Source organism: Pelophylax lessonae (assembly GCF_965119305.1).
Source record: "Pelophylax lessonae genome assembly, chromosome: 3".
NCBI classification, from domain to species: Eukaryota; Metazoa; Chordata; class Amphibia; order Anura; family Ranidae; genus Pelophylax; species Pelophylax lessonae.
This window is the reverse complement of record NC_138770.1, coordinates 285,088,958-285,116,468: the sequence shown is the minus strand read 5'-3', so window position 1 is coordinate 285,116,468 and position 27,511 is coordinate 285,088,958. Positions and strand designations below refer to the sequence as shown.

Here is a 27,511-nt window from a genome sequence, read left to right as displayed (position 1 = left end):
CGATTGCCAAGGTAGACACCTGGCCCTTAAATGGTACTTAAGGCCAACTTCTGATCAACGCCCCGTTGAGGAAAGGCTAAGACCCGAGCCACAGAAAAGGATCGAGGATGAGCGCCAATCGACTTACACCAAGAAATGTACGCTTTCCAAGTACAATGGTATATCTTGCTGGAAGAAAACTTCCCCGCCTTTACCATAGTAGAGATCACTGATCCAGTACCTGGCTTTCAATAGCCAAGCCATTAAAACCAGCAACTGTAAAGCAGGATGGTAGATCAGCTCTTGGGACAACTGGTCTCCTCAGAGGAAGCCCCCAAGTTGCGTTTACGGCCACCAGAATGATCGAAGATCCTCGCCCTTGATTCCTCACAGGAACCGTGGCCCTTGGATGCCTGCGGCGTCTGCCAGAGGAACCCGTGACCACGCCACGAACCTCAGTATCCTCATGTGGAGCAGAACCTGCTAAAGGAGCTGCAAGTAGGACTGTGCAAACATAACTGTTTTGGACAAGGATAGGGGAGACCTTAGGAAGTTTGGACATTACCTGAATCTTTGCAGGAATTAAATCCGGAAAAGGAGACCCAGGACCTAAGAACCCTAAAAAAAAAAAAAAAAAAAAAAAAAAGTCCCCCTTTCTGGGTACCCACAAAAGTAGCATTTTGTGGCTCTCCTTGACGCTCACAAAAGTCCATGGGGCCAGAAGCCAGCAAGGATGTCCCCCCCACCCCAATAATGGGTGAGGGCATGCCTTCATGCTGAAAGGGTCTTGTCTGCGGGTCCTGAGAAGCTAGCTCTAGGCTTACCAGAGCAAGGTTGCATGGAACCTCCCGGGGAAGATATGAAAGGTTGATTTCCCTTACTCTCTGTCCCGGAAGCACAAAACAATTTTCTATGGGCTGAGGAGTGCCCTCATCTGTGACGAGGTTCCTTCCCTTTCCTTGATTGTGGCAGGAAAGTACTCTCCTCCCCCAATGATACCCTTAATGATGCCATCCAGGGTAGCCCCAAACAGGCAATTGCCTTGAAAGGACAGATCACTGAAAGCTTTCTTAGAGGTTTGGTCTGCAGACTAATTCTTAAGCCACAGTACCCGCCTAATCACCACCGAAACAAAGTTTGGACAGCACAGGAGCTGTATCCAAAGCTGCATCACAAAAACTGCAGGCCATGGACCAACTGGTCTGTTAAATCAACATAGGCAGCAGGAACCTGCTTATTCCCCAGACACTGGCTCAAAAGCTTGGCCAATTCAGTTAGGGTCTGAGACACCAGGGCTGAGGCAAAGACTGGCTGTAACGCCGAAACCAGCCATAGTAAACATGCTGCGTGCAACAGCCGGGGTCCTTAAAGAACGGAGATTCCACTACTGGGGCCATGGTTGCTTTTTCACCCTGTAAAGTGGAGGCTCAGAATCCGATGAGACAGACTGAGCAGGGAAGAAGACCTTTGGCATCCCCACGAGGCTTCGGTCTTCTCCAGCGTCTCCTGGACTAAGGGAAAATGGCTGCTGTGACATCGGGCTACACAAACATAGCCGCCAGCTAGAGTCCAGCCAGACCAAGGGAAAATGGCTGCCATGTTGTCTTCAGACTTCAACATGGCCACCGGCAGCTACAGATGCTGAAGCATGGTGCCAGGATCTTCCCTGCATCCTCTGCAACAATGCACCCTCTGCAAGGGGACCCCCTCCTGAAGGTACTGACTCCACAGAGGGGACACAAGTTAGGGGACACAAGTTAGGGGACACAAGTTAGGGGACACAAGTTAGGGGACACAAGTTAGGGGACACAAGTTAGGGGACACGCCACTGTGCACCGGTCTCTGCACTGGGACCCCCTGCACTACACCCACACTGCAACCAGTTAGGGCATGCACCTAGGCGTCTACTACACTGGGACCCCTCCAGACTACCAGGACAGGACACGCTATCCCAGGACCCTTACAGAGTGGGGATGGCGGGGGAGACCCCAGGGGTCTCCTCTGCCCTGGTATCCCCACCAGACTCCAGGTCCGAACAGGGGGGGAAAAGGAGTGAAGGGAAGCCCAGCTCACTGAGGGATTTTAGGATGCAAGGAGGGAACCTGCAGGCAAGTCCGACCGTCCCTGGAGGTTACCCACATCCACCCCAATGGTGGTAAAATGCCAAAAGGGAAGGGGGGGCTGTACTTTCCCTTCCATGGTGCGGGTAATGCTCCATGCAGAATCCTCGCCACCGAAGTAGGAGAGCTGTCGGCAAAGGTACCGCTGCGACTCAGACCCACGTCCGGTCGTATGCGACCCTGCGAGACATTTTACTCGTAGGCCAGCCTCTGTCTGTGAGGGTCAACCTAGCACGTAGCTGCAGCCTGCATGCGCTCACTGGCTGGGGAGACCACTTAATCTAGATTATCCAGCCCGTCGCCCAGCCCGACAGTTGACTGTAGATCTCCCAAGGGAAAAAACAAAAAAGATGCAAGGGAGGATAAAAAATTGCTAGGACCAGGAGATCCCAGCAGGGAGCCTAGGTCCTTACTCATGACTAGACAGATTAAAACAGACTACCTAGAGCAGAGAGAGAGGGGGGGGGGGTGTTATACATCAGCTGAGGACAGCCTATGGGCGTAGCCAGGTGTTTTTGTTCTGCCTAGTCCTACTCCTGAAGTAGGTAATATAACCCAGTAGTTATGTAGTTATGATCTATGGAGCGCTGTGTCCGTCGAACGACAGAGAAAGACACGACTATCTTGTTCAACAAATAGAAAAAAAAAAAACATACATACATTCCTTTACCCACAGCTGATACAGAGGAAGGCAAAAAACCCTATTGAGCCGGGAACCAAAAACAACCACGTTACTTAACTTAAACCACTATACTAGACTAGAAGACAAACAATGCAGATACCCTGGACCTTGAAATATCTGATCCCTGTGACCGCCACCTTGCCAGACATAAAATGGAACTAGATTTCTTGTGTTTACTGCTGACAAACAACACCTATAGCCTAGAGGACAAAATACCAAGAAAACAAGCATATTTCCCCTATGGGGTTAAGAAGAGAATTCACATGCATGTATGTATGCATGTATGAATACAGTATCCCAGGTCTACATATAAAAAGGTGTGCATGTTCACATTGTGTGATCAATGGCTCCTTTTTAGCTAACTGCCACTATTCAACTGGGTCACAGCTCACACCATTAGTAATTTCTACTAACTCTGAGCTGCCAAATACAAATTTTCCAAATTTCCCTTGGAAATCTAATGGATTTACAGATCAGTCATGCTACCAGCAGTATGATCTCTAACAATTGCTTCAACGTTAAATGGACAAAACATTCTCAGTGTATGGCAGTACATCCAGGTAAACAAAAGTTCTAGGATTTATCCCCCGAGTCATTTTTATATCTAAATTAATGGTATGTGACAAAAAATGCCATATAAATCTATATACAGCTTAGCTATAGTTGCGTCCTATAAAAAAAAAAAAAAAATGCATTTTAAATGTAATATAAATACCTAAATATGACTTGGTATCAGCCCCCTATACTCCTCTTTAGAGTAGAGCAAAAACAGAGGAGAGGCAACAGAGGGAACCAAATCAGGTAGGGTGCATGCAAACATGCTAATAGGAAGCATTAGCAGAGGGATAAACTCTTAAGTCTGCTGCTGATTATTCACTAATCACAGTCCAGGTTCAGGGAGGTGATCTGTATTGCTTAAAGTCAGCACTAACCTCAAGTGTACTCAGGCTCGTAATTCTATGTAAAAACTGATAACCCGTACACCGACCGTCTTGTCTTAAAATTTAGGTATAAAAAAAAAATAAAGTCCTAAAGTATATTGTGTTTGTATGCACAAACATTTCTGTATGCTGCATATGTGCGGCTTTCAGAAATATATATATTGGTCTAAAAGGTTTATATACATTTCTGACCTCAAAATGTGCATTATACTATGCAATGCATTTTAATTACAACCTTTTACGCAAGTTTTTCTGGGGAAAAAAATACCATTAAGGAGGTAAACTGCAGTTGAAAATAAAAGGAAAAAAAAAAACTTAAGGTCAGCAGCTGGTTGTGCTGTCTGAGTTGTGTATATTTCAGGAGTAGATAGACAGGCATACAAATCCTTTGGAAGATTAGACCGCCCTCATACATATATTTCAGCTGTATAATTAGCTGTTAGCCTATGGTTAAGATTTATCTTCTTAAAATACATTTTCTAAATATAATTTTTGTAACAAGAAATGTGTAATTCTCAAATTTCTTTAGGAAACTACTCCAAAGAAAGCCTGGCAAGGGTAAGCATTATCCAGTCTAACCATGCATACATGTGTTTAATCAGTGCAGAATTAAAACATCTAGTGTTTTCCCAATGGGTAAAAATAAAACTGAACAAAAGTGAATGTGAAGCTCTAGGTACCTGCACATACCTGCAGTAGCCTCAAAAACCCTGCTGTTGTGGTCAAATCTCAGGCCCTACTGACTACCAGAAGTATGATAGGATGCTTCACTGGCCAATAGTGTATGTGCAGGTGCCTATTAATTACGCCTACAGCATTTTTTTTTTTTTTTTTAAAGCAGTAGTAAATGGTGTTAAAAAAACAAAACAGGTTCCCCAGCAGGCTCATGTCATAATGTGCTAGTATGTACCACATACAAGCACATTATGGCGAACTTAGCTCCAAAAACAGGGGATCCATTTTCACCCAGCCTCCCTTCCGTGTTCACGGGCTCCTGGCCATTTAATTGGCTAAGCCATAAGAACCTCTTTCCCGCACATGCACGCAGGGGGGTCTCTGCCTCTGTACAGGTCTCTCAATAGATGGCATGCCCTTCACTGAGAGCACAGTGTGCATGCACCAGTGGTCACCTGCTGCTTCAAATTTTTTATAAACGGTGCACGTTTAGGACTGTATCTACAGGTAAGCCTTCTTATAAGCTTACCTGTAGCTACAACTGAAAAAAACTGATTTTACTACTTTTTTAAACAGTCTCTAAAAGTTCTGCCTGACTGAGCACAAACCCCAGCCTTAGGACTATGTACCTTCATGTAAGCATGTCTACAGACAGCACTGAGCAAAGCAATAATGCCTGGCTTGCTCAGACTGCAATTCCTCATACTGATATCAAGCAGGTAAATATATTAGTTCTACGTAAGATGCAGTGTGTTTGAAAATCAAACAAAAGTATCCTTCTATGCCAATTTTGAAATCACAAACTTAGCAAAACCAGAGCTGGGCAGTCACAAATTATGGAGAAAAACTGTCCAGTTCTGGGTAATACCATCTAAAAAGTGTACAATTTTCTTGATGCCAGAACAGTACCATTAACCAACACCTCAGAAACAGAAAGATTTGCATGCTGGAGATGGAGTTAATTTTAAGATTGTATATACCACAAATTGAGGACACCAGTTGATCATCAGTGACATTACTGATTATTTTATGGCCATTCTTTAATCCCTGTTTTTCTGCAATGTCTAATCCCTCTTCAAGTAAAGTCTCTTGCAAAGGACTTTTACAGTAAGGGTGGTCTAGTAGCTTTGTATTAAACACATCCGAACTGCTGTTCTCATCCACTTCCATGGGACAGGGATCATCTCCATTTTCCATTCCTTCTGTATTGTCCTGGAAGTCAACCGTTTCACTTGTACATGGCTTTATTTTATCAGGAGCCAGGAGCATCGTCTCTTCATCCTGATCTCCATGTACATCTCCTTCCTCCTGGGAAGATATAGATACCTCTTTTTCTGTTAAGAGCAAACACATATCATCAGGTGGATAACTATTAATACCAGGAACGTCAATCAATTTCTTTTGCAAAGTGTCCTCGGAACCCCACTGAGCACCTATGCAGAGTGTCGGCTGCTGGCTGTCTTTTAATATCGATCTGTTTGCTGCCACATTTGAAAATGGAGTCTCACTGTCCACTCTCTGTAGCTTAACAGTCTCATCTCGGAGGCAAGTGTTGGCTGTGCGTGGTTGTATTTCGCATAAAATTCCTGATGTGTTATTGTTCATATCGTATGCCCTACTTACCACCTTGATAGGTCGTCGAACCTTAAGCTTCAAATATGAAAGTAATTTCTCAAAGTTACTGTTTAGATTTTTACGGCACTTCCAAAATCGTTTGCAAAACCACAGCCACAAACCTAATATTTTAAGGCTTTTTCTTGCACCAAGCTTATGAGAGTGTAATCTGTTACGGCCTGTAAACGGAGATGATTTTCTAGGCATCATAAGCAAATTACAGCATTTCCGCAACCATAAAATTCCAAATGATTTTTTCCTTAACACTTGTCTTTTGTGGTGCTCCTTAGTGACAAGGGCGCAGGGACATTCCACAAGCTGAAACCTGTTGTCCTTTTTTGCTGTAGAGAAAGTAGCGTTGCCAGAGACAGGTGTATTATTTAAACCATATTTTACTTGCTTTTTGGTTTTCACTAATGGGCCAGTCTGAGCTTCAGTGTTTAATGAACACTTAGGGTATTTCCTACTGCATTCAAGTTTTGATCTGTTGGAGATCTCCTTCAGGCCTTTTGCAGAAAGAATGTGCTCTGCAACCTTCTTTTTTCTATCAGGCTCTACCTTTCCACTATTACTGATATTTTTCACACACTTTGATGTAGAGGTTTGATGTGCAATCTTTTTTTTCTTCACTTGCTTTACAAAACTGCTTTTAGTATGCTGACATTTGCTGACATTTTTCAAGCTCCTAGCAGTTTTACTAGTTGACTTTTTGGGTAAAGAAGCATGATTTCTTTTAAAGATAAAATCACTAAAGCTTCCCCATAATGACCATGATGAGGACCAGTCTGAAAAATGACCCTTTCTGCAAAGACACTTTTTATTTGCTGTCATTTTCCATTTTGAACCGGAGGATATCCTAAACATACAAAAAGAAAGAGACCTTATTAGATAAAAATCACCACCACGATCATTCCAACATTCAGTGACTAAAAATATCTGTACTGACATTTTACCTTTAAAGTGTATGTAAACTAACAAACTTCCCTTTTGCTTTTGGTCTGTTAAATCATTAAAAGCATATTATATCTGTTCAACGAGTGTAAAATCAAATAGCTGTTCATTCAGCCAAAAACCTTCTGCGCAGCCTGTACTGTATGCCTCTAGACTGTTATCAGTTAGTATTGTTCCCCACTATCTGAGGACTACTAAACACCTCCCCCCCTTAAGGAATTATGAAGTCCACAGCATTACAAAGTCCTACTCCCTGTTCTAGGCTGACAAAAAAAAAAAAAAAAAAGGATATATACTAGAGCTGCACGATTGTTAAAGAAATAAATAAATCACGATCTTGATTCAACCTTATTCGGGATCTTAAAGTCTCTTTTTTCAATTAAAATAACAAACATGTTATACTTACCTGCCCTGGCAGTTGGTTTTGCACAGAGCAGCCTGGATCTCCCTCTTCTCGGGTCCCTCCCTCTCCGAGTGTCCCCACAGCAAGCAGCTAGCTATGGGGGCACCCGAGCAGAATTACAGCTCCGTGTATCCACACCGAGCTGCGGTTTGGCCTCGCCCCCTCTCTCCTGATTGGCTAGCTGACTTTGACTGGCAGCAGCGGGAGCCAATGTCACTGCTGCTATGTCTTCGCCAATGAGGAGGGGAGTCACCGTTTACCGAGACAGTCGTGGATATCGCTGGATCAAGATGGGGGCTTAGGTAAGCATCGGGGGGGGGGGGGGGGCTGCTGCACACAAGTTTTTTTTTATCTAAATGCATAGAATGAAAAAAAATAAAGTAGCCAGCAAAGTTTCACAACATTGCTCAGTGAAACATTGTATCTATTGGTTCTTTTAGATCAAAAGGGATGAACTTTATCTGCAAATGAGGGCAATTTAACCACTTAACCACTTCCGGACCGCCTGCCGCAGTTTTACGTCAGTACTTTGAAGTTAAATACGGGTGTTATAGCAGCTAACCCTGATATTATCTTACACTGCATGCAGTGCTTTTTCACATAAAAGTGGTCCCAGTGGCAGACTCTCCACGGGATCACTTTTATGGGTGGCGGGAGAGGTGCCCCCCTTCTGCCTGCTGCTTCCCGGTCGTTTTCCCCACTTACCTGAGCCGTCGGTAGCAGGGAAAACGATCCGGTCCGCCCATGTCTCAGGCAGGAAGTCAAATATGAGTAAGATGGCCCCCACTCAACTCTATGGCCTTGGAGTATGGAGCGATGTCATACTTCGCTTCCTTCCAACGGCCTTAAAAGGGTACATTTTTTTCCCCCCATGCTTAAAAAAGTGATTTTTTTTTGCGCTTTTAAGGTTAGATGTGAGTAGACATATGCCGGTTTTCGGTAATTCGATATATCGCGGTATTGCATAGCCACGGTATTGTTACATTTTTAAAATACCGAGTTCCTCTGCTCCAGGGTCTGACTTGTGAATTGATACATTTTAGTGAGCTGGATGACTCATTCACTCACACAGCTAACACCTTTCAGCATTAAGTCTCCCAGTAACTATAAACAAAAATGATTACATTGTATCTTTTCCTTCCCTCTGCCAGGGAGAAAGGAAGTTTAACCTCTTAAAGACTGGATCTTTTTCTGACACTTGTTGCTTGCAAGTTAAAATCAGTTTTTTTTTTTGCTAGAAAAGTACTTAGAACCCCCAAACATTTTATATATTTTTTTAGCAGAGACCCTACAGAAAAAAATGGCGATTGTTGTAATATTTTATGTCACACTGTATTTGCGCAGCAGTCTTTCAAACGCAATTAATAGACTTTAATGAATAAAAAAAAAAAAAAAAAAACGTAACAGTAAAGTTATCCCAATTTTTTTTTTTTGTTACACAGAGAATCGTGAGAGAATCGTGATCTTTATTCCAAGCTAAAAAATCGTGATTCTCCTTTTGGCCAGAATCGTGCAGCTCTAATTATATATATATATATATATATATATATATATATATATATATATATATATATATATACACATACACACACACACACACACACACACACACACACACGCATAGCAGCCCACATTACATTATTATATAGCCATCAAGCAGTGTCTGGCCTACCTGGTGATGACTGGTCCTGGCGCTCTGATCCGATGGCCTGGTCTTTAAAGGGGCAAATCCTTGCGATCCAGAAGTGGTTAAACCTGCAGGAGGACCGGTGTTTTTATCTATTAATGACTTTACTATTGCTTTAGGCCTGGTTCACATGTATGCGGGTTGGGGGCCCACATTTGCACAGGCATAGCAGCCCATTGATGTGAATGGGCTTGAGCTGCTATGCCTGCATTTTCAGCTGAAAAAAGGTGCATGCAGAATTTAAAAAAATGCAGTGGCCATGAAATCCATCCTTCTTTTGCACCATGCGACTTACCTGCCGTTGCTGCACACGCAAACTGTTTTTAAATGCCGTGCCCACGTATACAAAAAATGCAGAAAGCTTGCCAGAGCAGGAACTGCAGGTTAGTCGCATGGTGCAAAAGCAGGATGGATTTCAAGGCCACTGAATTTTAAAAAAATGCTGCATGCACCTTTTTTCTGCGGAAAATGAGGGCATAGCAGCCCGTTCAAATCAATGGGCCGCCAACCCGCATACATGTGAACCGCCAACCCGCATACATGTGAACCAGGCCTAAAGCAATAGTAAAGTCATTTATAAACACCTCCTTCAGGTTTAACCACTTCTTGACCACAAGGATTTGCCCTCTTAATGACCAGGCCATCGGATCGGAGCCGAGCGCCAGGACCAGTTATCACCAGTTAGGCCAGACACTGCTTGATGACCTATTTTAGGCCTGGTTCACAGAGTCTGTACTGACTGACTATATAATAATGTGCATAAGTGAACCAAAGCCCCTAAATTCAGCAATGAAATTGAAGTGAGGTGGAAATTTAAGAATTTAAATTTAATAATAGAATACCGTGATAATACCGTATACCGTGGCAAAACCTTAATCAATTAATCGCAGCATGAAAATCTGATACCGTCACAAGCCTAGATGTGAGATCTGAGGTCTTTTTGACCCCAGATCTCACATTAAGAGGACCTGTCCGGCTTATTTCTATTACAAAGGATGTTTACATTCCTTGTATTAAGAATAAGGCAGCTTACACACGATACTCCTGTTAGAGCATCTACGTTTTCTGGTGTAATTGTAATGCGCGCATTTTCGCGCTCATGAAAATGCACGTAAATGCACGTAATTTCGCGCAAATTTATTCTATCGTTCTTGATATGCAATTAGCATTTTGGCTCATTTGAGCGTATTTGCGCGCATTAGGCGTAAATTACTGACCAAAAATGCAGATTTTTCTATTTTGTTCTTACTGAAGAATACGCGGGGCTCATTTACGCGGCTGTGTGCATAGGCACATAAAAATGAATGGGCTCTATTTTAGCTCGGAAAAAAAAAAAGCTGTACTGAGCATTTTTAAGCTGCAGTGTGCAAGAGGCCTAAAAGTGATCAAAACTTTTTTTTTTTTCAAAGAGACAGTGGAAAAATAAAAGAAATAAGAAAAAAAAAAAAAATTTAAAGCACCTCTCCCCTCCAAGCTCACGCGCAGAAGCGAACGCATTCGCAAGTCGCGCCCACATATGTAGACGGTATTAAAACCACAAGGGAGGTATCGCCGCAATTGTTAGCAGGAGAACAATAATTTTAGCCCTAGACCTCCTCTTTAACTTTAAACTGGTAACCTGTAGAAGTTTTTAAAGCGTCGCCTATGGAGATTTTTAAGTACGAATGTATGTCGCCATTCCACGAGCGTACGCAATTTTGATGCATAACAAGTTAGGTATCCTTTTACTCGGTGTAACATCTTACACATTATAGAAAAAACTTCACGGTTTTCTAATTTTCAAAAAAGTATCTTTCCAAAGAAATTGCGTTTGTAAGACCACTGAGCAAATACAGTGTGAAAAAAAGTATTGCAATGATCTCCATTTCATTCTCCAGGGTCTCTGCTTAAAAAAAAAAAAAAAATTATACATACATACACTGTTTGGGAGGTTGTAAGTAATTTTCTAGCAAAAAATACAGATTTTACGATTTTACCTTATAAACAAGTGTCAGAAATAGACCTGGTCCTTAAAGCGGTAGTATCCCGCTTTTTGACACTTTTACCTACAGGTAAGCCTATAATAAGGCTTACCTGTAGGTACAAATAATATCTCCTAAACCGGCACGGTTTAGGAGATATTTACAGTGCATGCAGCCGCTCGCGCGAGCGGCGCATGCGCTCTGAAGGTCCGGGGGACCTTCAATTAAGTTGCCGGGAGCTTGCCGGAAAAATCACTCCCACTCGCATGCGCGGGAGTGACGTCATCGCGGCTCCGGCCAATCATCGCGCCGGAGCCGTCTCTTCCGGCCAATCAGCGCGCCGGAGCCGCCGAACCCGGAAGAGACGACGAGGGACAATGGCAGCGCCCGCAGCGATGTCCGGGGGTCCGTGTCGGGGCTTCGTTTTAAGGCAAGTTACACATAATGGGCTAGTATGCGATGCATACTAGCTCAGTATGCCTTTGTCTTGCAGGTTTTTTTTTTTTTTTATTTTTTTTTTATAGAGTTTACAACCGCTTTAAGTGGTTAAAGACTAAGCCTTTTTCTGACACTTGTCGCTTACAAAGTCAAAATCAGTATGTTTTGCTAGAAAATGAATTAGAACCCCAAAATTTATATTATATATATATATATATATATATATATATATATATATATATATATATATATATATATATATATATATATTATATATTATATATTAGCAGAGACCCTAGAGCAGTGATAGCGAATCTTGGCACCCCAGGTGTTTTGGAACTACATATCCCATGATGCTCAACTACACTGCAGAGTGTATGAGCATCATGGGGAATATAGTTCCAAAACCTCTGGGGTGCTAAGGTTCGCCATTACTGCCCTAGAGAAAAAATGGCGGTCGTTGCACAATTTTATGTCACACTGAAATTGCGCAGCAGTATTTCAAAATACATTTTTTGGGTAAAAAAACAAAACACTTCGGTATTTTTCTACCAGTGGTCCTTTTTCACATAAAAGTGGTCCCAGCGGCGGATTCGCAGCTGGGACCACTTTTATGGGTGGCTGGAGAGGTGCCCACTCCCCTCCCCGGTCGTTTTCCCCGCTTACCAGAGCCATCGGTAGCGGTGAAAATGACCCGGTCCCAGGCAGGAAGTCAAGTGAGGGCAAGATGGCCCCCACTCGACTATGGCCTTGGAGGACCGGAGCTATGTCATACATCACTTTCGCTCAAAGGCCTTAAAAAGGCTCTTTTTCTTGCAGAAAAACACTTTTTGTTTGCTTTTAAGTGTAGATGTGAGGTCTTTTTGACCCCAGACTCAACGATAAAGAGGCCCCGTCCTGCTTATTTCTATTACAAAGGGATGTTTACATTCCTTGTAATAGGAATAAAAGTGATCAAAATAAAAGTGATCAAAACTTTTATTTTTTTTTTTTTTTTTTAAAAAAAGGGACAGTGTAAAAATAAAAAAGGTAAAAAATTGAAAGCACCCCGTCCCTCTGAGCTCGAGTGCAGAAGCAACACATACGCAAGTCGCACCCACATATGTAAATGGTGTTCAAACCACACATGAGGTATCACCGCAATCGTTAGAGCGAGAGTAATAATTCTATCCCTAGACCCCCTCTAAGTCTAAACTGGTAACCTGTAGAAATTTTTAAAAGCATCGCCTATGGAGATTTTTAATTACCAACGTTTTTCGCCATTCCAGAAGTGTGCGCAATTTTGAAGCATGCCATGTAAGGTATCAATTTACTTGGGGTAACATCTTTTACATTATAGAAAAAAAAAATTGGGCTTAGTTTTTTAATTTAAAAAAAGTGTATTTTTTTTTTTAGACCGATGCACAAATACGGTGTGGCTAAGTATTGCAACGATCCCCAATTTTATTCTATAGGGTCACTGCTAAAAATGTGTGTGTAATTATATATATATATATACACACACATATATACACATAAATAAATAATGTTTAGGGGTTCCAAGTAATTTTCTAGCAAAAAATACTGTTTTTAACTTTGATAAAATATGTTGCAAATTGGTTCATGCCTTGCTAGGGTTTTTGCCTTTCTCTGGATATCTGTGGGTATAGGTTTATATGTTTTTTTTTTTTTTATTAATTTCCCCTTTTTATTGGTTGAACTAGATGGACTGTCTTTTTTTCAACCAGACTAACTATGTATGTCTACATTTTTATTTCCATTTTATTCACTTGGTGATCCAGTCAGTAAAAAACACTTCCTGTCTTGGGGCATCTCCACCCTGAATGGAGGAGCAGAGACCCCTTTGGACATCAGCATTGTCAATCTAGCGGGAGGGCAATGTTAGACTAGCAGATTTAGAGCCTGGTACACATGATTAGTCTTATGGAATGAACGATTGTCTTTTTTACATGCTAGTCTACCAAAACCGAATAGGTTACTAGAATTACGAAAATTCTTGTAAGAATACAACTTCCCACAAAGATGTAATGTATTCTTTTATTTCAGGAGGTGATTTTTTTTTTTTTTTTTTTTTTTTTTATGGGTGTTTACTGTACTGATTGAATAAAAAAAAAAATGGGATTTTTGACTTACAGTAATTTTTTCTGATGTTCATTGACAGACACAGCTCATGATATTCATAACCATTGGGTTATACTGTCCCCTACAGGAGTAGGACATTAGGCAGAAAATAATTCTGGCTACACCCATGGGCAGTCCCAGTTTTGTTACAAGCAGTGTAAGGAGAATAACGCCACAGAGGTGTGGGTGCTGTGTCCGTCAATGAACATCAGAGAAATGGATTTTACGGTAAGTCAAAAATCCCATTTTATTTCGTTCATCGACAGACACAGCTCCTCATCTTCTTGACCATTGGGGCGTTCAAAGTAGTTTCAAACATGAGGGATGGGAACAGCAAGAATTCCCAAGACTAAACATTAGTTAACCAGGCAACAGGAGCTCAACCAAACATCTGGAGCCAACCTGAAAACAATACACCCTCAAAGAGGATCAGGTCCTGTCAACAGCAGCTTGCAAAACCTTGCGGCCAAAAGAAAGATCCGCAGATGCCAACAAATCCACTTTAAAACTTTGTAAAAGTGTGAACCGACGACCAGGTGGCCACCTTGCAAACCTGCGTCACTGACGCCTGATGACAGAAAGCCTAGGAGGCACTAAGCGCCCTAAGTAGAGTGCGCCTTGACAGGGGAAGGGGGAACCTGACCCCTGATAGAATAGGCCTGAACCAAGGTCTGTCTGATCCATCTGGGAAAAGTCGCAGAGGAAGCGGACAACCCTTTTTAAAGGTCCATCCATGAGCAAAAAGTCTGACTTCCTGAAAAACTCAGTAGCTGCCAGGTACATCCTAATTGCCCAGACCACAGCCAAGGCATGCAAGGCAATTTTCTTCATATGTTTAGGCCTGGGACACAGAGAAGGCAACACAATGTCTTCATTCAAATTAAAATCAGAGACAACCTTTGCAAGGAAGGACCGGCGGGTGAGAAGAACTACCATATCCCTGTGAATCACCAGGTTATGCGAACAGGATAATGCCGCCAGTTCCAACACCCTGAACGCAGAGGTGATTCCACCTTCGGGGACAGCATAAGCAGGGGAATCTTCCGAATATTTTCAAAGGGAGGCTTCTGTAGAGCTGAAAGCACCAAATTAAGATTCCAAGGCGTCAACGGAGCCCGCACTGGAGGAACCAAATGTCGGACATCCTGAAGAAAGGTATGCACCAGGGAGTGTGTGACCAGAGATTGTTGGAGGAAGACCGCCATAGCCAACATCTAGCCCTTGATGGTACTCGAGGCCAATTTCTGTTCAAAGTCGGTAAAAGAGGAGGTAAACCCTCCTCTGCAACTTTTACCTATAGGTACTGTAAATATCTCCTAAACATGTACCGCTTAGGAGATATTTACCTTAAATGCAGCCAATGACATCACTGGCGCATGCGCTCTGAAGGAGCCCTGTGCCGTGACCGTCGCCTCCTGCGCGGGAGTGGCGTAATCGCAGGTCCGGCCAATCAGATGGCCGCATGCCACGATCCCGGAAGGTACGCGGGCGGCACGGTAAGCGGACGGCACGGCGGGGGCTCGTTCTAAGCTAAGTATTTCATAATGAGCATTTCTCTTTCAGGTTGGAAAAAAGAAAAAAATGTTTTAATGAGTTTACAACCTCTAAGATCAGAGTCACAGAGAATGAGCGAGGAAGAACCCCAAGAGACTCACACCACGAAATGTACGTACATACCTTCCACATAAGATGTTATATCTTCCTACAGGTAGATTTCCTAGCTTTTAACAGTGTAGGAATCATTGACTCAGATAAACCCCTTTCCTTTAGCACCTGGCATTCAACAGCCAAGCCATCAAAGCCAGTGACTGTAAAGCAGGATTGAAGGTCGGTCCTTGGGACAACAGATCCTCCCTGAGAAGAAGCTTCCAAGTAATGTCTGCTACCAGCAGCACCAGATCGGCGTATCATGCCCGCCAAGGCCAGTCAGCCACTAAGATGACCGGAATACCTTCTGCCTCGATCCTGCGTAGAAGTCTTGGCAGAAGAAGCTTGAGAGGACGGAAGGCGTAAAACAGACAATACTGACCCCACGGAGCCATCAGCGCGTTTGTGGCATCCGCCAGAGGTTCCCTTGACCGAGCCACAAACCTCTGCACCTTTCTGAGCCGAGATGCCATCAGATCCACCTTGGGGGTGCCCCACCAGAGACAACTGATGAAACCCCTCCAGATGAAGGGACCACTCCCCATTGTCCAACGCCTGCTGACTGAGGTAATCCGCCTGACAATTTTCCATCCCGTGAATGTGTACGGCAGAGAGGGCTGGAACGAACTGTTCTGCCCACCTTCGAATGCCAGCTACCTCCAGAGCCACCAGGACACTTCTTGTGCCCCCTTGGTGATTGACATAAGTCACAACCGTGGCACTGACAGAATGCACACTGGACAACCCTGAAGGCAATCCATTCAATGATCCAGACAGTCTGATCGCTTGGAGTTCCAAGAAAATGATCGGGAGTTTGGACTCTTCCAGTTTCCAGATGCCCTGAGCAGAATGCTTGCCGAGGATGCCTCCCCAGCTGGAAGGCTGGCATCCGTGGTAACCACTGTCCAATACAAGGGGTGGAAGGAATTTCCCAGCTGAAGCGCCAGAGAGCGAAGCCACCATATCAGGGACTTCTTCGTGCCATGATTTAGCCAGATCTGATTTTCCAGAGACTGCAGAGTCTTGTTCCATTTGGTCAGAATTTCTCTTTGCAGGGACCTAGTATGGAACTGTGCAAACTGAACCGCCTCAAAAAGGTAGACACCATCAGGCCTTGCACCCGCATGCAAGTCTGGAGGGATGACCATTTGTAGGACAGCGAATTTCAGCCTGCAATTTCTGGAGTTTGTCCAGAGGAATAAGTACTCTGGCTAAGGCCGAGTCCAAAGTCAGGCCCAGATAGTCCAGCTTTGTGGACAGAACCAGAGCAGACTTTTGCAAATTCAGAATCCAGCCAAACTCCCGCAGAGTTCGTATTGTGATCTCCAGGTTCTCCACCAGAGTAGAGGGAGAATCCACTCGCAGAAGGAGCTCTTACAAGTAGCCCAGTCCCGCGATCCCCTGTTTGCCTAGCAAAGCTAGCACCGGGGCTAACACTTTTGTGAAGACCCGAGGAGCACATACCCTTTGATCTCGTATTGCCACAAACTGATAATGCTCATCCCCCACAGCAAAGTGGAGAAAACGCTGGTGACTGGCACATATTGGTGAAGGTAGGCATCCTTGATATTGATAGATGCGAGGAAATCCGACGCAGGGATGCCACCACAGTTCGAATGGACTCCACTCTGAACTTCAGTACCCACAGAAAGCAGTTCACCGCCTTGAGGTCCAGGATTGGACGCACAGTGCCTTCCTTCTTGGGAACTGAACAGGTTTGAGCAAATACCCTGAAAAAGTTCAGAGGTGAGAACCGGGACTATCACCCCTTGAAGGAACAGGTCTTGTACCGTCCCAAACATGCCCTGTAAGCAGTCTGGGGACAGGCGCAAGTTAGAAGGAAAAAACCTTGCCGGGGGGACAAGAGCGAAACTTGATCTTGTAGCCGGACCGATTGACTTTGTGGACCCACTTGTCTTGCACTCGGGAAGTCCACGAGTCCGGACACCAGCGAAGATGTCCCCCCACCCCCCAATACGGGTGAGGGCCCAGCATCTTCATGCAGAAGGAGCCTTGTTCCCGGGTCTGAAGAAGCCCGATCTTGGCTTGCCAGACCAGGATCGTTTGGATCCTCCAGTAGAGGCCCTGAAAGGCTTCGAGCCCTTGTCAATCGACCCTGAGGGACGGAAAAACTTCTTATGAGCCAAGAAGGAAGGCCCACGTCTATGGCGAGGTTCCTTGCCCTTTAGTAGCCTGCAGAGAAAAAAAAAAAAAACTCTTTCCCCCCTCTGAGACCTTGATTGATGTCATCCAGGGTAGCTCCAAACAGGCGATCTCCTTGAAAAGGAAGATTAGTCAAGGCCTGTTTGAAGTCTGTTCCACAGACCAGCACTTAAGCCAAAAAAAACACACACCGAATGCCAAATCAGAGAGCCGCATCCAAAAAGGCATCACAGGTAAACTGCAGACCCTGGACCAGCTGGTCCACCAGCTCGGCAAACGCAGGGCTGTTACCCCTCTAGGTCACGATGTAAGAGCTTAGCCCACTCGGTTAGAGTTTGTAACACTAGGGCAATGGTGAATACCAGCCTCATTGCCGAACTAGCCAGATGCCTAAAGGACAGGGACTCTTCAACCAGAATCATGGTTGCCTTGTTTAATCTGGAAACTGGAGGGTCCACCACCAGTCGCACAGTCCACTTCTTTGAGAAGGGATTCCTCATAGGGGGTAACACCTAGTAAAATGCTTAGGTACCCCACGGGAACGCTTTGGTCATCCCCACTCTAACGACAATTCTGTCAAAATAGGCAGGGAAAGGAAACACCTTTGCCGCTTTGAATGGCTTGTGAGTGCCAAAAAGCACCAGGTCCTCCGTCGCAGTTTCAGCTGCGTCCTCCCAACTTCAGGGTCTCATGCACAGATACAGATACAATCAGTGAATCCACCAGCGCCTTTTCACCCACGGTCGCAGACGTGGAGGAATCACCCTTACTATCAGATGATTCCAGGCACGTGGTTGCAGACCCAGCAGGGTGACCCACGTCCGCAGGGGCAGAATCAGATTCAGGATCTGATGAGACAGATGAGGCAGGGGAAGGTGGCCTGCAAGCCACCTCCACCCAGGACACAATGGGCTCCAGGACTGCTGTCAGTGCATGGATGGATGGTTGGGACCCAGAGGGCCCCCGCAGTAACAGAGAGGGGATCAGGTGGGGAAATGTGCTCTAAAAACTCCACGAGTCACCAGGGAGACCCCACAAAGTGTAAAACACTGCTAAGGGACAACCTCCACCGTGCTGGCAGCACCACCCAGTGGCCAGGCACAAAGCGATCCTCAGCAGAGAGGCAGAGGACCCCACCAGACTCACCAACCACAGAAACAGGCACCTGCAGCCACCAGGAGTATCTGCACTATACACGTGCCATGATCAGGAAGTAAAATGATCCAGAAAGTCAGCACCAGCAGATGAGGAGGGGCTCCAACCGCCGATATTGCCACCCACAGGGCTACACTTTCATTCCACTGTCATTGCTGCCGCTATTTCCAATGGTAAACCACAAGAAAATTGCCCAAGGACTACACAAACATGGCCACCATGTATAGAAACACAGGCTACAACAAAATTGCAGCACTATGAGGCTTACATGGACCGGGGGGGGGGGGGGGGGGGGAGTCCAGGCCTCAAGGACAGATCCAGGCAGAACGGGGGGCCCATCGCCAGTTAGCGCCCTGCCCCCATCCCAAGAAAGTGGCCAGACCACCCAATAAGGCCCAGCGTGGAGGGGGCAGGATGAGGGACTTGGCAAGAGGGGGGGGGGGGACACAGGGGTCCATCTGTCCCAAGGAGGGGCCCACATCCACCCCAAAACCCTCCAGAGTGAGAGGCGGGGACAGCTATACCCTATACCAGGAACCGCTCCAGACAGAACCCCTCTCCATCGAAATTGGGGGGGGGGGGGGGGTAATGTGGGCCAGGAGGAACGTTGCGACTCGGGCCGGGATCCGGTCATATGCGACCTCACGAGGCATTTAATTCGCAGACCAGCCCCCGTCCAGTGGGGCTATGTCGCAGCCGACCCAGGGAGGTCTGCACGTGCTTGCTGGCCAGACTGGGGTGACCAGTGGATCTAGATTATCCAGCCTGTCGCCCAGTCCGGTAGTTGATTATAGATCTCACAGGAAAAAAAATCTGAAGAAAAAAAATTTCTATCTAAAAATGTTTTGCCAGGACCAAACATCCAAGCAAGGAAATAGGTCCTTACTTCTGACTAGGCAGAAAAAAAAAAAAAAAAAAAACTGAGTGACTATAGCAGAGAGGGGGAGTATACCCCCTGGGACTGCCCATGGGTGTAGCCAGAATTTTCTGACTAGTGTCCTACTCCTGTAGGGGGCAGTATACCCAATGGTTATAAATATCAGGAGCTGTGTCCGTCAATGAACGAAAGAGAAATCATATGTTTTGTTATGGTACGAGAAGGATTTTCATGCTTGTCCCGTTGAATAATTTTGCATAAACGGTTATGATCAGCTCTCAAAAGCTGTGCACTAATGATCAGATTATCAGACAATCTCTAAAAGCGGTATTTTTCATCGGATTTTCTCATTGTGTGTACTAGGCATTAGATGGACTTGACTAACAAAGCTGAACTCCAGATAACCTGTTTTAGGCAGTTTGTTTTTTTAAATGAATAAAAGCTGACTATTGTCAGTAATAAATGGTTTGTCTCAATTAACTGCCACTTTTGTTGGACAGCTTGGGCTAGTAAAGTAGCTGAAAAAAAAAAAATCTATGCAGCTACCACAAAAAGCTGCATTTTATCATTTTTTTTTGTTTACTACCACTTTAATGCCAGTATAGACAATTTGAGAGTTTAGGTTTTGTAAATTAACTTACTTCGCATTTGTTTGGAATACTGATATTTACAACTTTCATCTGAGCCTTCTATTCATAGATACTGGTTATCATTGTTCATTGCTAGTCCTGCAACTGTGTGGCATTGTGCCTTGTATTTGTCATGCTCAAAACAATACCCCTATCCCTGCTACTGTGCTCAAAATTTTGGATTTTCCTTGCATTCTGTCTCAGTGACAACGATCACCATCCAGGGTGAATTTTCCTGTAAACAAAAAGCAGAAAAATCAGCACTTCTCTACTCAAACAAAAAAGGGCTTCAGGCACACTTTAATCATACATTTCTGAATGGTTATAACTACGCTTGTGCTGACCTGGCACCCATACACATAAATAGCCGCTTGCTTTACCTCTCGGGAAAGTGATGGCTGTGAAAATCTGAATGATCCTAAAATAACTGAATAACTTGTGTTCTTTTCCATACATTGAGAACTTATCAAAACTGGCGATAGACCTAGGGTAGTACGGCCTAGGTTCACACTGAAGGTGGGTTTGAAATCGTGTGAGTTCAGCTGAATTCACACGATTTCAAACCGGCATTTCAGTCTGAGTTCATGGGTGATTTGAGACACTCTGGTACTGGTAGACAACAGGCTTGGCAGTGGCATGCAATGCCAAGCCGCTGCAAGCAAAGCCAACAGAATACTGGGATGTATAAAAAAGGGGATTCACTCCAGAAATAAAGAGATTATTCTCCCACTCTACAAGACTTTGGTCCGGCCACATCTGGAGTATGCTGTCCAGTTCTGGGCACCGGTCTTCAGGAAGGATGTGCTGGAACTGGAGAAAGTCCAGAGAAGGGCAACAAAAATAATTAGGGGAATGGAGGACATCGGCTATGAGGAAAGACTACAAGCACTGAACTTATTCTCTCTGGAGAAGAGACGATTGAGGGGGGATATGTAATCAATGTGCAAATACTGTACTGGCGACCCTAGCATAAGGAACAAACTATTCAGAGAAAGGGAATACAATAAGACACGTGGCCACTCACTAAAACTAGAGGAAAGGCGGTTTAACCTTAAAATACGTAAGGGGTTCTTCACTTTAATAAGAGCGGTAAGGATGTGGAAGTCTCTTCCACAAGCAGTATCAGCAGGGGGCATCGATAGCTTTAAAAAACTATTAGATGGGCACCTTAGAGACCACAACATACAGGGGGTATACAATGTACGGTTAACAGCAAACACACACACATCATAGGTCGAACTGGATGGACGGTTGTCTTTTTTCAACCTCACTATGCAACTATGTAATCTATGCAGGTTCATGCACAGAGGTCTATTGAAATTGCCCACAAAGTCGCCCAAAGTATCGCAGGAACTACTTCTGGGAATCGGTGCCGCACACGCAAAGTCGTGTTGCACTGATTCGGCCGGTGCTGTTGCCAGCAATAGGCTCAGATTTGGTATGTCAAATCAACCCAATGAGAATGTTAATTTTACAAAGGGATCTAGACTAAACCACAATAGAAGTCTAAGTGGAGGCAGATGTAAATGGATGACTCTTTACATTTGTGTCAGTTCAGGTCTGAAACAAGGCTGCTTCCTTTTTGTTTAGGCAGATCTGGATGGATGTAAACAGGGGCCGCCCTTCTGTCTTTTTTTAAGCATAACTTTACCCATAAAAAAAGAATGCTCTTTAGCAAGGAACATATATTCCACATTGATAATTATGCTACCAAAAACGAGTGTGCGCTGCATAGATTCCAACATTGCTCCAGTTTCTTATTGCTGGAGGCTGCCATTTTGCTGAAGCCCAGAGCCCCTGAACAGCAGTAAATCATAAAGCAGAACTAAACCTTCTAGATTGTAAGCTCTAACGAGCAGGGTCCTCTAGTTCCTCCTGTTTCGAACTGTATTGTAACTGTATTGTCTTCCCTCACATTGTAAAGAGCTGCGCAAACTGTTGGCGCTATATAAATCCTGTATAATAATAATAAACCCATCAATTTAACAGTTTAAAAAAAACAGTTACACTCCTGGAATGCCAAGATTGCTGTCACATTTGCTTGTGTCCTCAACCAAACTGCCAAACCATCAAATGGCTGATGTCATAACTGATCACATATACAGCATCATGGTAGTTGCAGATCAAACAGAAGCAGCTTCCGTGGCTGTAAAGGATAGGAGAGTTGAATTCCACTTTAAGGCTGTCAGCAGATCGGCCTCTACTAACTTGGAGCCTAAAAAGTACAACTGAGCATGTGCAGAGACAGTGTATTACTGGATTTTGAACAGTATAGGCACTAATTTTTAAAGTCTTACATAGCTATACCTGCAAAAGGGGCCAGCCTGAAGTGATCTAGCAGGACTTCATTTTCTAAGGTTCCACTTCAAGCAAGAAAAAAAAAAAAAAAAAGCAAACATTTTTTTTGTTAATACTTTTGTCCCCGATGACTGGTTTCCACAATACAACAAAAAGATGCAAACTGAACCAAAGAGAATTGTACAAACTTATGTAAACTGCATCCATTTTGTTAAATACCAAAAACATGACAATTTGGATGATGCCCATGTGAAATTATCTTAAGGGTTATAAGCCTGGGCAGGCTTTTTTTTTTTTTTTTTGGTGGGGGAGGGAGCTGCTGTGTCCCATACGGAGGAATTTCCCTTCACTTCCTGTCCCATAGCCAAAACAGGAAGTGAGGGGAAATTCCTTCTTGTCACCAGAACTGGACGATTGCCCCTCTATTCCTGTTCTGGTGACAGGCCAAAATGTGGGATTTTCTTTGTCTCATGGACAGAAAGGGTAAGTGTCTTTACCGGGGATACAGACAGCAATAAAAACCTGACAGGCATTGTAATCCCTCTGTACTCTCTAGCAGGTCCTGGCTATGTCACAGGCAGGTTAGGAACCCAGCCCACCCATTGGTTTGTATGGTAACATTGTCTGCACATCCCCAGGAAGCCAGTCATTAGGGGACACAGTAAGGTGTGTGGAAATTACCTCGAAAGAGCAAGCTAAGTGGTGTCCCCCTGTCATAGTAAGAGCAGGCACCGGATACACACCAGGGACGGCTACAAGCCCATGGAGAAGCTGAGGGGGGAGAAGGCCCATACACCAGCAGCACAGCTCAGTAGCCGAGGCTAGCTGGAGGCCGGAGCACAGCGGAAGAGTACGGCTCACACATGCTCGGAGAAAGCGGCCACTCCGGGAATGGCTGCACCGCGTTACACATAAGCTTCTGACAGGGGAGAAGACATTAAACGAGCGCCGCTGCCAACGACGCTAGAGCCGCTCTATACGGCGTTCCCAGTATACACACACTGGCCTTCCTCCCGGCCCAAAACACACAACGACGCCTCCTGTACGGCTCACCACAAGGGACAAACAAGCCCGTGCGCTGCACAGTCGGAATACGGCACGTGACCACTATCGGTAGGAGGGCGGGATGAGTGTGTGCACGAGGGGACGTGACGCTGGGTCACGTGGGGGGCGGGAGTACCTCTGACGCTGGCTGTTTACTGCGGCCTCCATGCTTCCTCTAGAGAGGGGAGAACGGAAGCATAGAGAGAGTGTAGCCTACCTAAACCCGACAGCAACAATAGTATTGCAGCTTTCTGGGCGTTAAATGGGGTGGCAACGTTAGTTGTCTTTTTTTTTTCAATACAGTTTTCCTATATTTAAACCACTTGCCGGCTAGGCTTTTTATGGCACTTTTAGTTTACAAGTTTAAAGTGACTATAAGTGCTGGTTCACATTAGTGCGATCACGGAGATCGCATGTAATTCGGAGCGCACTGCTCCTAAATTACATGCAATCTCATCTTCGGTGCAAATTTCAGCCATAGAGTTTGTATGGTTGAATTCGCACCGCAATCGCACTAAGACACGCACAGGACCCGTTTTTTGTCCGCAGCAGAATCGGTTTGCATGGTGGTTCACACTAGTGCGATCCGATTCTGTGCGAACTTGCAGATCGCACTGCGATATGCGATCTCAATGGGGGTGTTAACTTTTAATTGACACCCTCTGCGTATAGCACATGGCAGTGTGAAATGCCAGAGGCGCGGATGCGATGCAGGATCACTCTATATTCGCAGCATTCCTGCATCGCACAAATGTGAACCGGGACTAAAGGTTCATTTTTTAACCACTTAAGCCCCGGAGGATTTGGCTGCTAAAGGACCAGGGTTTTTTTTGCGATTTTTTACTGCGTGACTTTAACGGACAATTGCGCGGTCATGCGACGCTGTACCTAAACGAATTTGACGTCCTTTTTTTCCCACAAACAGAGCTTTCTTTTGGTGGTATTTGATCACCTGTGCGATTTTTTGATCACGCGCTATAAACAAAAAAAGAGCGTAAATTTTGCAAAAATAGCAATATTTTTCACATTTTTTTATATGAAATTCCCCAAAAAAAATGTAAAAATCAAAATTTTTTAACATTTTTCGGCCAATTTGTTTTATGCTACCTATGTTTGGTAAAAAAAATCACAAAAAGCGTATTTTGATTGGTTTGCGCAAAAGTTATCGCGTTTACTAACAAAGGGAAAGATTTTTGTCATTTTTGGTGTTTTTGTTTTAACGCGTAATGGCGGCGATCTGCGATTTTTTTTTCGGTACTGCGACATTGCGGCGGACAGATCGGACCCTTGACTGACATTTTTGACACTTTTGGGGGTACCAGTGACATTACTGCAGTAATCAGTGCTATATATATGCACTGTTACTGCAAAAATGACACTGGCAGGGAAGGGGTTAACTTTATTGGACAGGGAGGGGTTAAGTGTGTCCTAGCGGCGTGATTCTAACTGTGCAGGGACATTCCTATTGGTGTAAAAGCAAAGATCAACCGTTCTACATAGTAGAACGGACAGATCTTCACTTTTACACAGGGAGAACTGACAGGCAGCTTGTTTACACAAGCCGCTCTGTCTTTCTCCCTTCACAGGAGCGATCGTAGTGTGACTGGCGGACATCGAGTCCGCCGGTCACACGCACTGACTTGTCTGTGAACGAGCCGCGGCGGCTCGCAAGTCAGTGACAGGCGAGTGACGTACCGATACGTCACTCTGCCTGGCCGGGGGTGACCGCCGCAGTATATAGTCGTGCGGCGGTCGGCAACCGGTTAAATAAATATGTTATACTTACCTGTGCTGTGCAAGGGTTTTGCACATAGCAGCCCCAATCATATTCTGGGGTGCCTCAGCAGCGCTTCTGGCTCCTCATCATCGGGTGCCCCCACGGAGAGATGATTACCATGGGGGTGCCCATGCAGGCGCACTCACAAGTCCCGCTGCTGCGTTCATTGACACAGACAGCAGGACTCGGCCCCGCACCTGTGTCACTGGATTTGATTGACAGCAGCGAGAGCCAAGGGCTCCTGCTGCTATCACTCTACCAATGGATCCGAGACAGCGGCTGGAGCCATTGGGCTCGTGCTTGTTGCTGGAACATTTAGGTTCAGGTAAGAATAACGGGGGAGGGGGGGGGTCTTGGGGACAGCTGCAACCAAGGTTTCTCACCCTAATGCATGGAATGCATTAAGGTGAAAAACCTTGAGACTTTACATCTCCTTTAAGGCCTCATGCACACTGGACGTTTTTGGAGCTGCTGTCAGCAGCGTCAGACGTTTTTTTTTGCAGCTGCAGATGCCCATCCACGTTATTCTATGGCCTCATGCACACATAGAGCTTTTAGGAGCTCCAAGTGGCATAGGCGTTTTACAGCTCCAAAAAAAACCCAGGAACTGTGCGTTCTGGAGCTGCAGCGTCAAGCTGTAAAAACGTCTGACGCTGCTAAACTCTGCATAACGTTGCCTAACGTGCGTTAAGCCACGTTATACGTTTTTTTTCTTCCATTCAAAATCAATGGTTCCCTATGGGAGCCTATTGATTTGAATGGAAGTCGCACCGCAAGTCGGATCAGGATGATCCGACTTGCGGCGCGACTTGCGCTGTGAGAATCTTGAGGGGGAACTCCATGCAAAAATGGGGAAAAAAAACGGCGTGGGGTTCCCCCTCAGGTTCCAAACCAGGCCCTTCTGTGACATAAGGGGGCGGGGTCTCCCAATGACGTCATCTGACAGCCACGCCCCTAATGGCTATATAATAAGCTGCAGAGACCGGTATAATCACCGGAGACGTCGGAGGAGGAGGACCGGAGGAATAAAGAAGAAGAGCCGACAGCAAAAGAGCAGAAGACCGGAGAGGAGAAGACAAGACAAGAAGAGCGGACAGCAAAAGAGCAGAAGACAAGAAGAGAGGACAGCAAAAGAGCAGAAGACCGGATGAAGATTTTTAATAAACTTTACAAAACGTCTCCTGTCGTTATTTATTTTTGGGGTGAATGGGTAGGGGTACAGTGTACCCCATACCCATTCACATAGGGAGGGGTTCCGGGATCTGGGGGGCCCCCTTGTTAAAGGGGGCTTCCAGATTCCGATGAGCCCCCTGCCCGCAGACCCCCACAACCACTGGCCAGGGTTGTGGGGATGAGGCCCTTGTCCTCATCAACATGGGGGCAAGGTGCTTTGAGGTGGGGGGTGCAGAGCCCCCCTTCCCCAAAGCACCCACACTCCCCCATGTTGAGGGCGTGTGGCCTGGTATGGTCAAGGGGGGGTGGGGCCACTCGCTCGTCCCCTTTCCTGGGCTGCATGCTCAGATAAGGGTCTGGTATGGATTTTGGGGGGGACCCCATGCGGTTTTTCGGCAAATTCCATACCAGACCCGAAGGGCCTGGGGGGGAACCCCACACCGTTTTTTTCCCCATTTTGGCGTGGAGTTCCTCCTCAAGATTCTCACAGCGCAAGTCGTATCACCCTGATCCGACTTGCGGTGCGACTTCCATTCAAATCAATCGGCTCCCATAGGGAACCATTGATTTTGAATGGAGGCAGAAAAAACGCTGCTAAAAGCTACTGTGGCCAAACGTGCAATAACGCTAATGGAAAAAGCTACTGAAAGCACGTTTTTACAGCTGCTTTTTCCCGGCGTCAAGAAACAGCTTTGGAGCTCGTTTTCATGACGCCCTGTGTGCATGGAGCCTAAGTCAGTATTTTTTGCTAGATTTTTTATATCACATGGTATTGGTGCAGCGGTTTTGCAAATGCAATTTTTTGGGAAAAAAATACACTCTAATGAATGAAAAAAATTATTTTTTAATATAATGTGAAAGATGATGTTACGCTGAGTAAAAAGATACCTAACATGTCACACTTTAAAATTGCGCACGCTCGTGGAGTTGCAACAAACTACGGTTCTTAAAAATCTCCATAGGTGACGATTTAAACACCTTTACAGGTTACCTGTTTAGAGTTACAGAGTAGAGCTAGCACTAGAATTATTGCTCTCGCTCTAAAGTTCATGACAATTCCTCACATGTGTGGTGCGAATACGTTTACATATGCGTGAGCAACTTATGTATGCGTTCGCTTCTGCACACGAACACGAACGGATGGGGCACTTTGAATTTTTTTCCTATTTATTTTTA

General features: G+C 45.1%; 1 protein-coding gene across 1 annotated transcript in view; it reads right to left on the bottom strand.

Annotated features, from left to right (window-relative positions):
* The window catches only part of SENP5 (SUMO specific peptidase 5), a 46,605-nt gene extending 23,159 nt beyond the window's left edge, over positions 1-23,446 (bottom strand). The window contains exons 1-2 of the mRNA XM_082251760.1: positions 23,023-23,446; positions 5,378-6,867 (exon numbers count right to left, since the gene is read on the bottom strand). Coding sequence (XP_082107886.1) covers positions 5,378-6,842 — 1,465 coding nt within the window. The 5' untranslated portion in view covers positions 6,843-6,867; positions 23,023-23,446. The remainder of the gene's footprint in view (positions 1-5,377; positions 6,868-23,022) is intronic.
* Between the last annotated feature and the right edge of the window lie 4,065 nt (positions 23,447-27,511).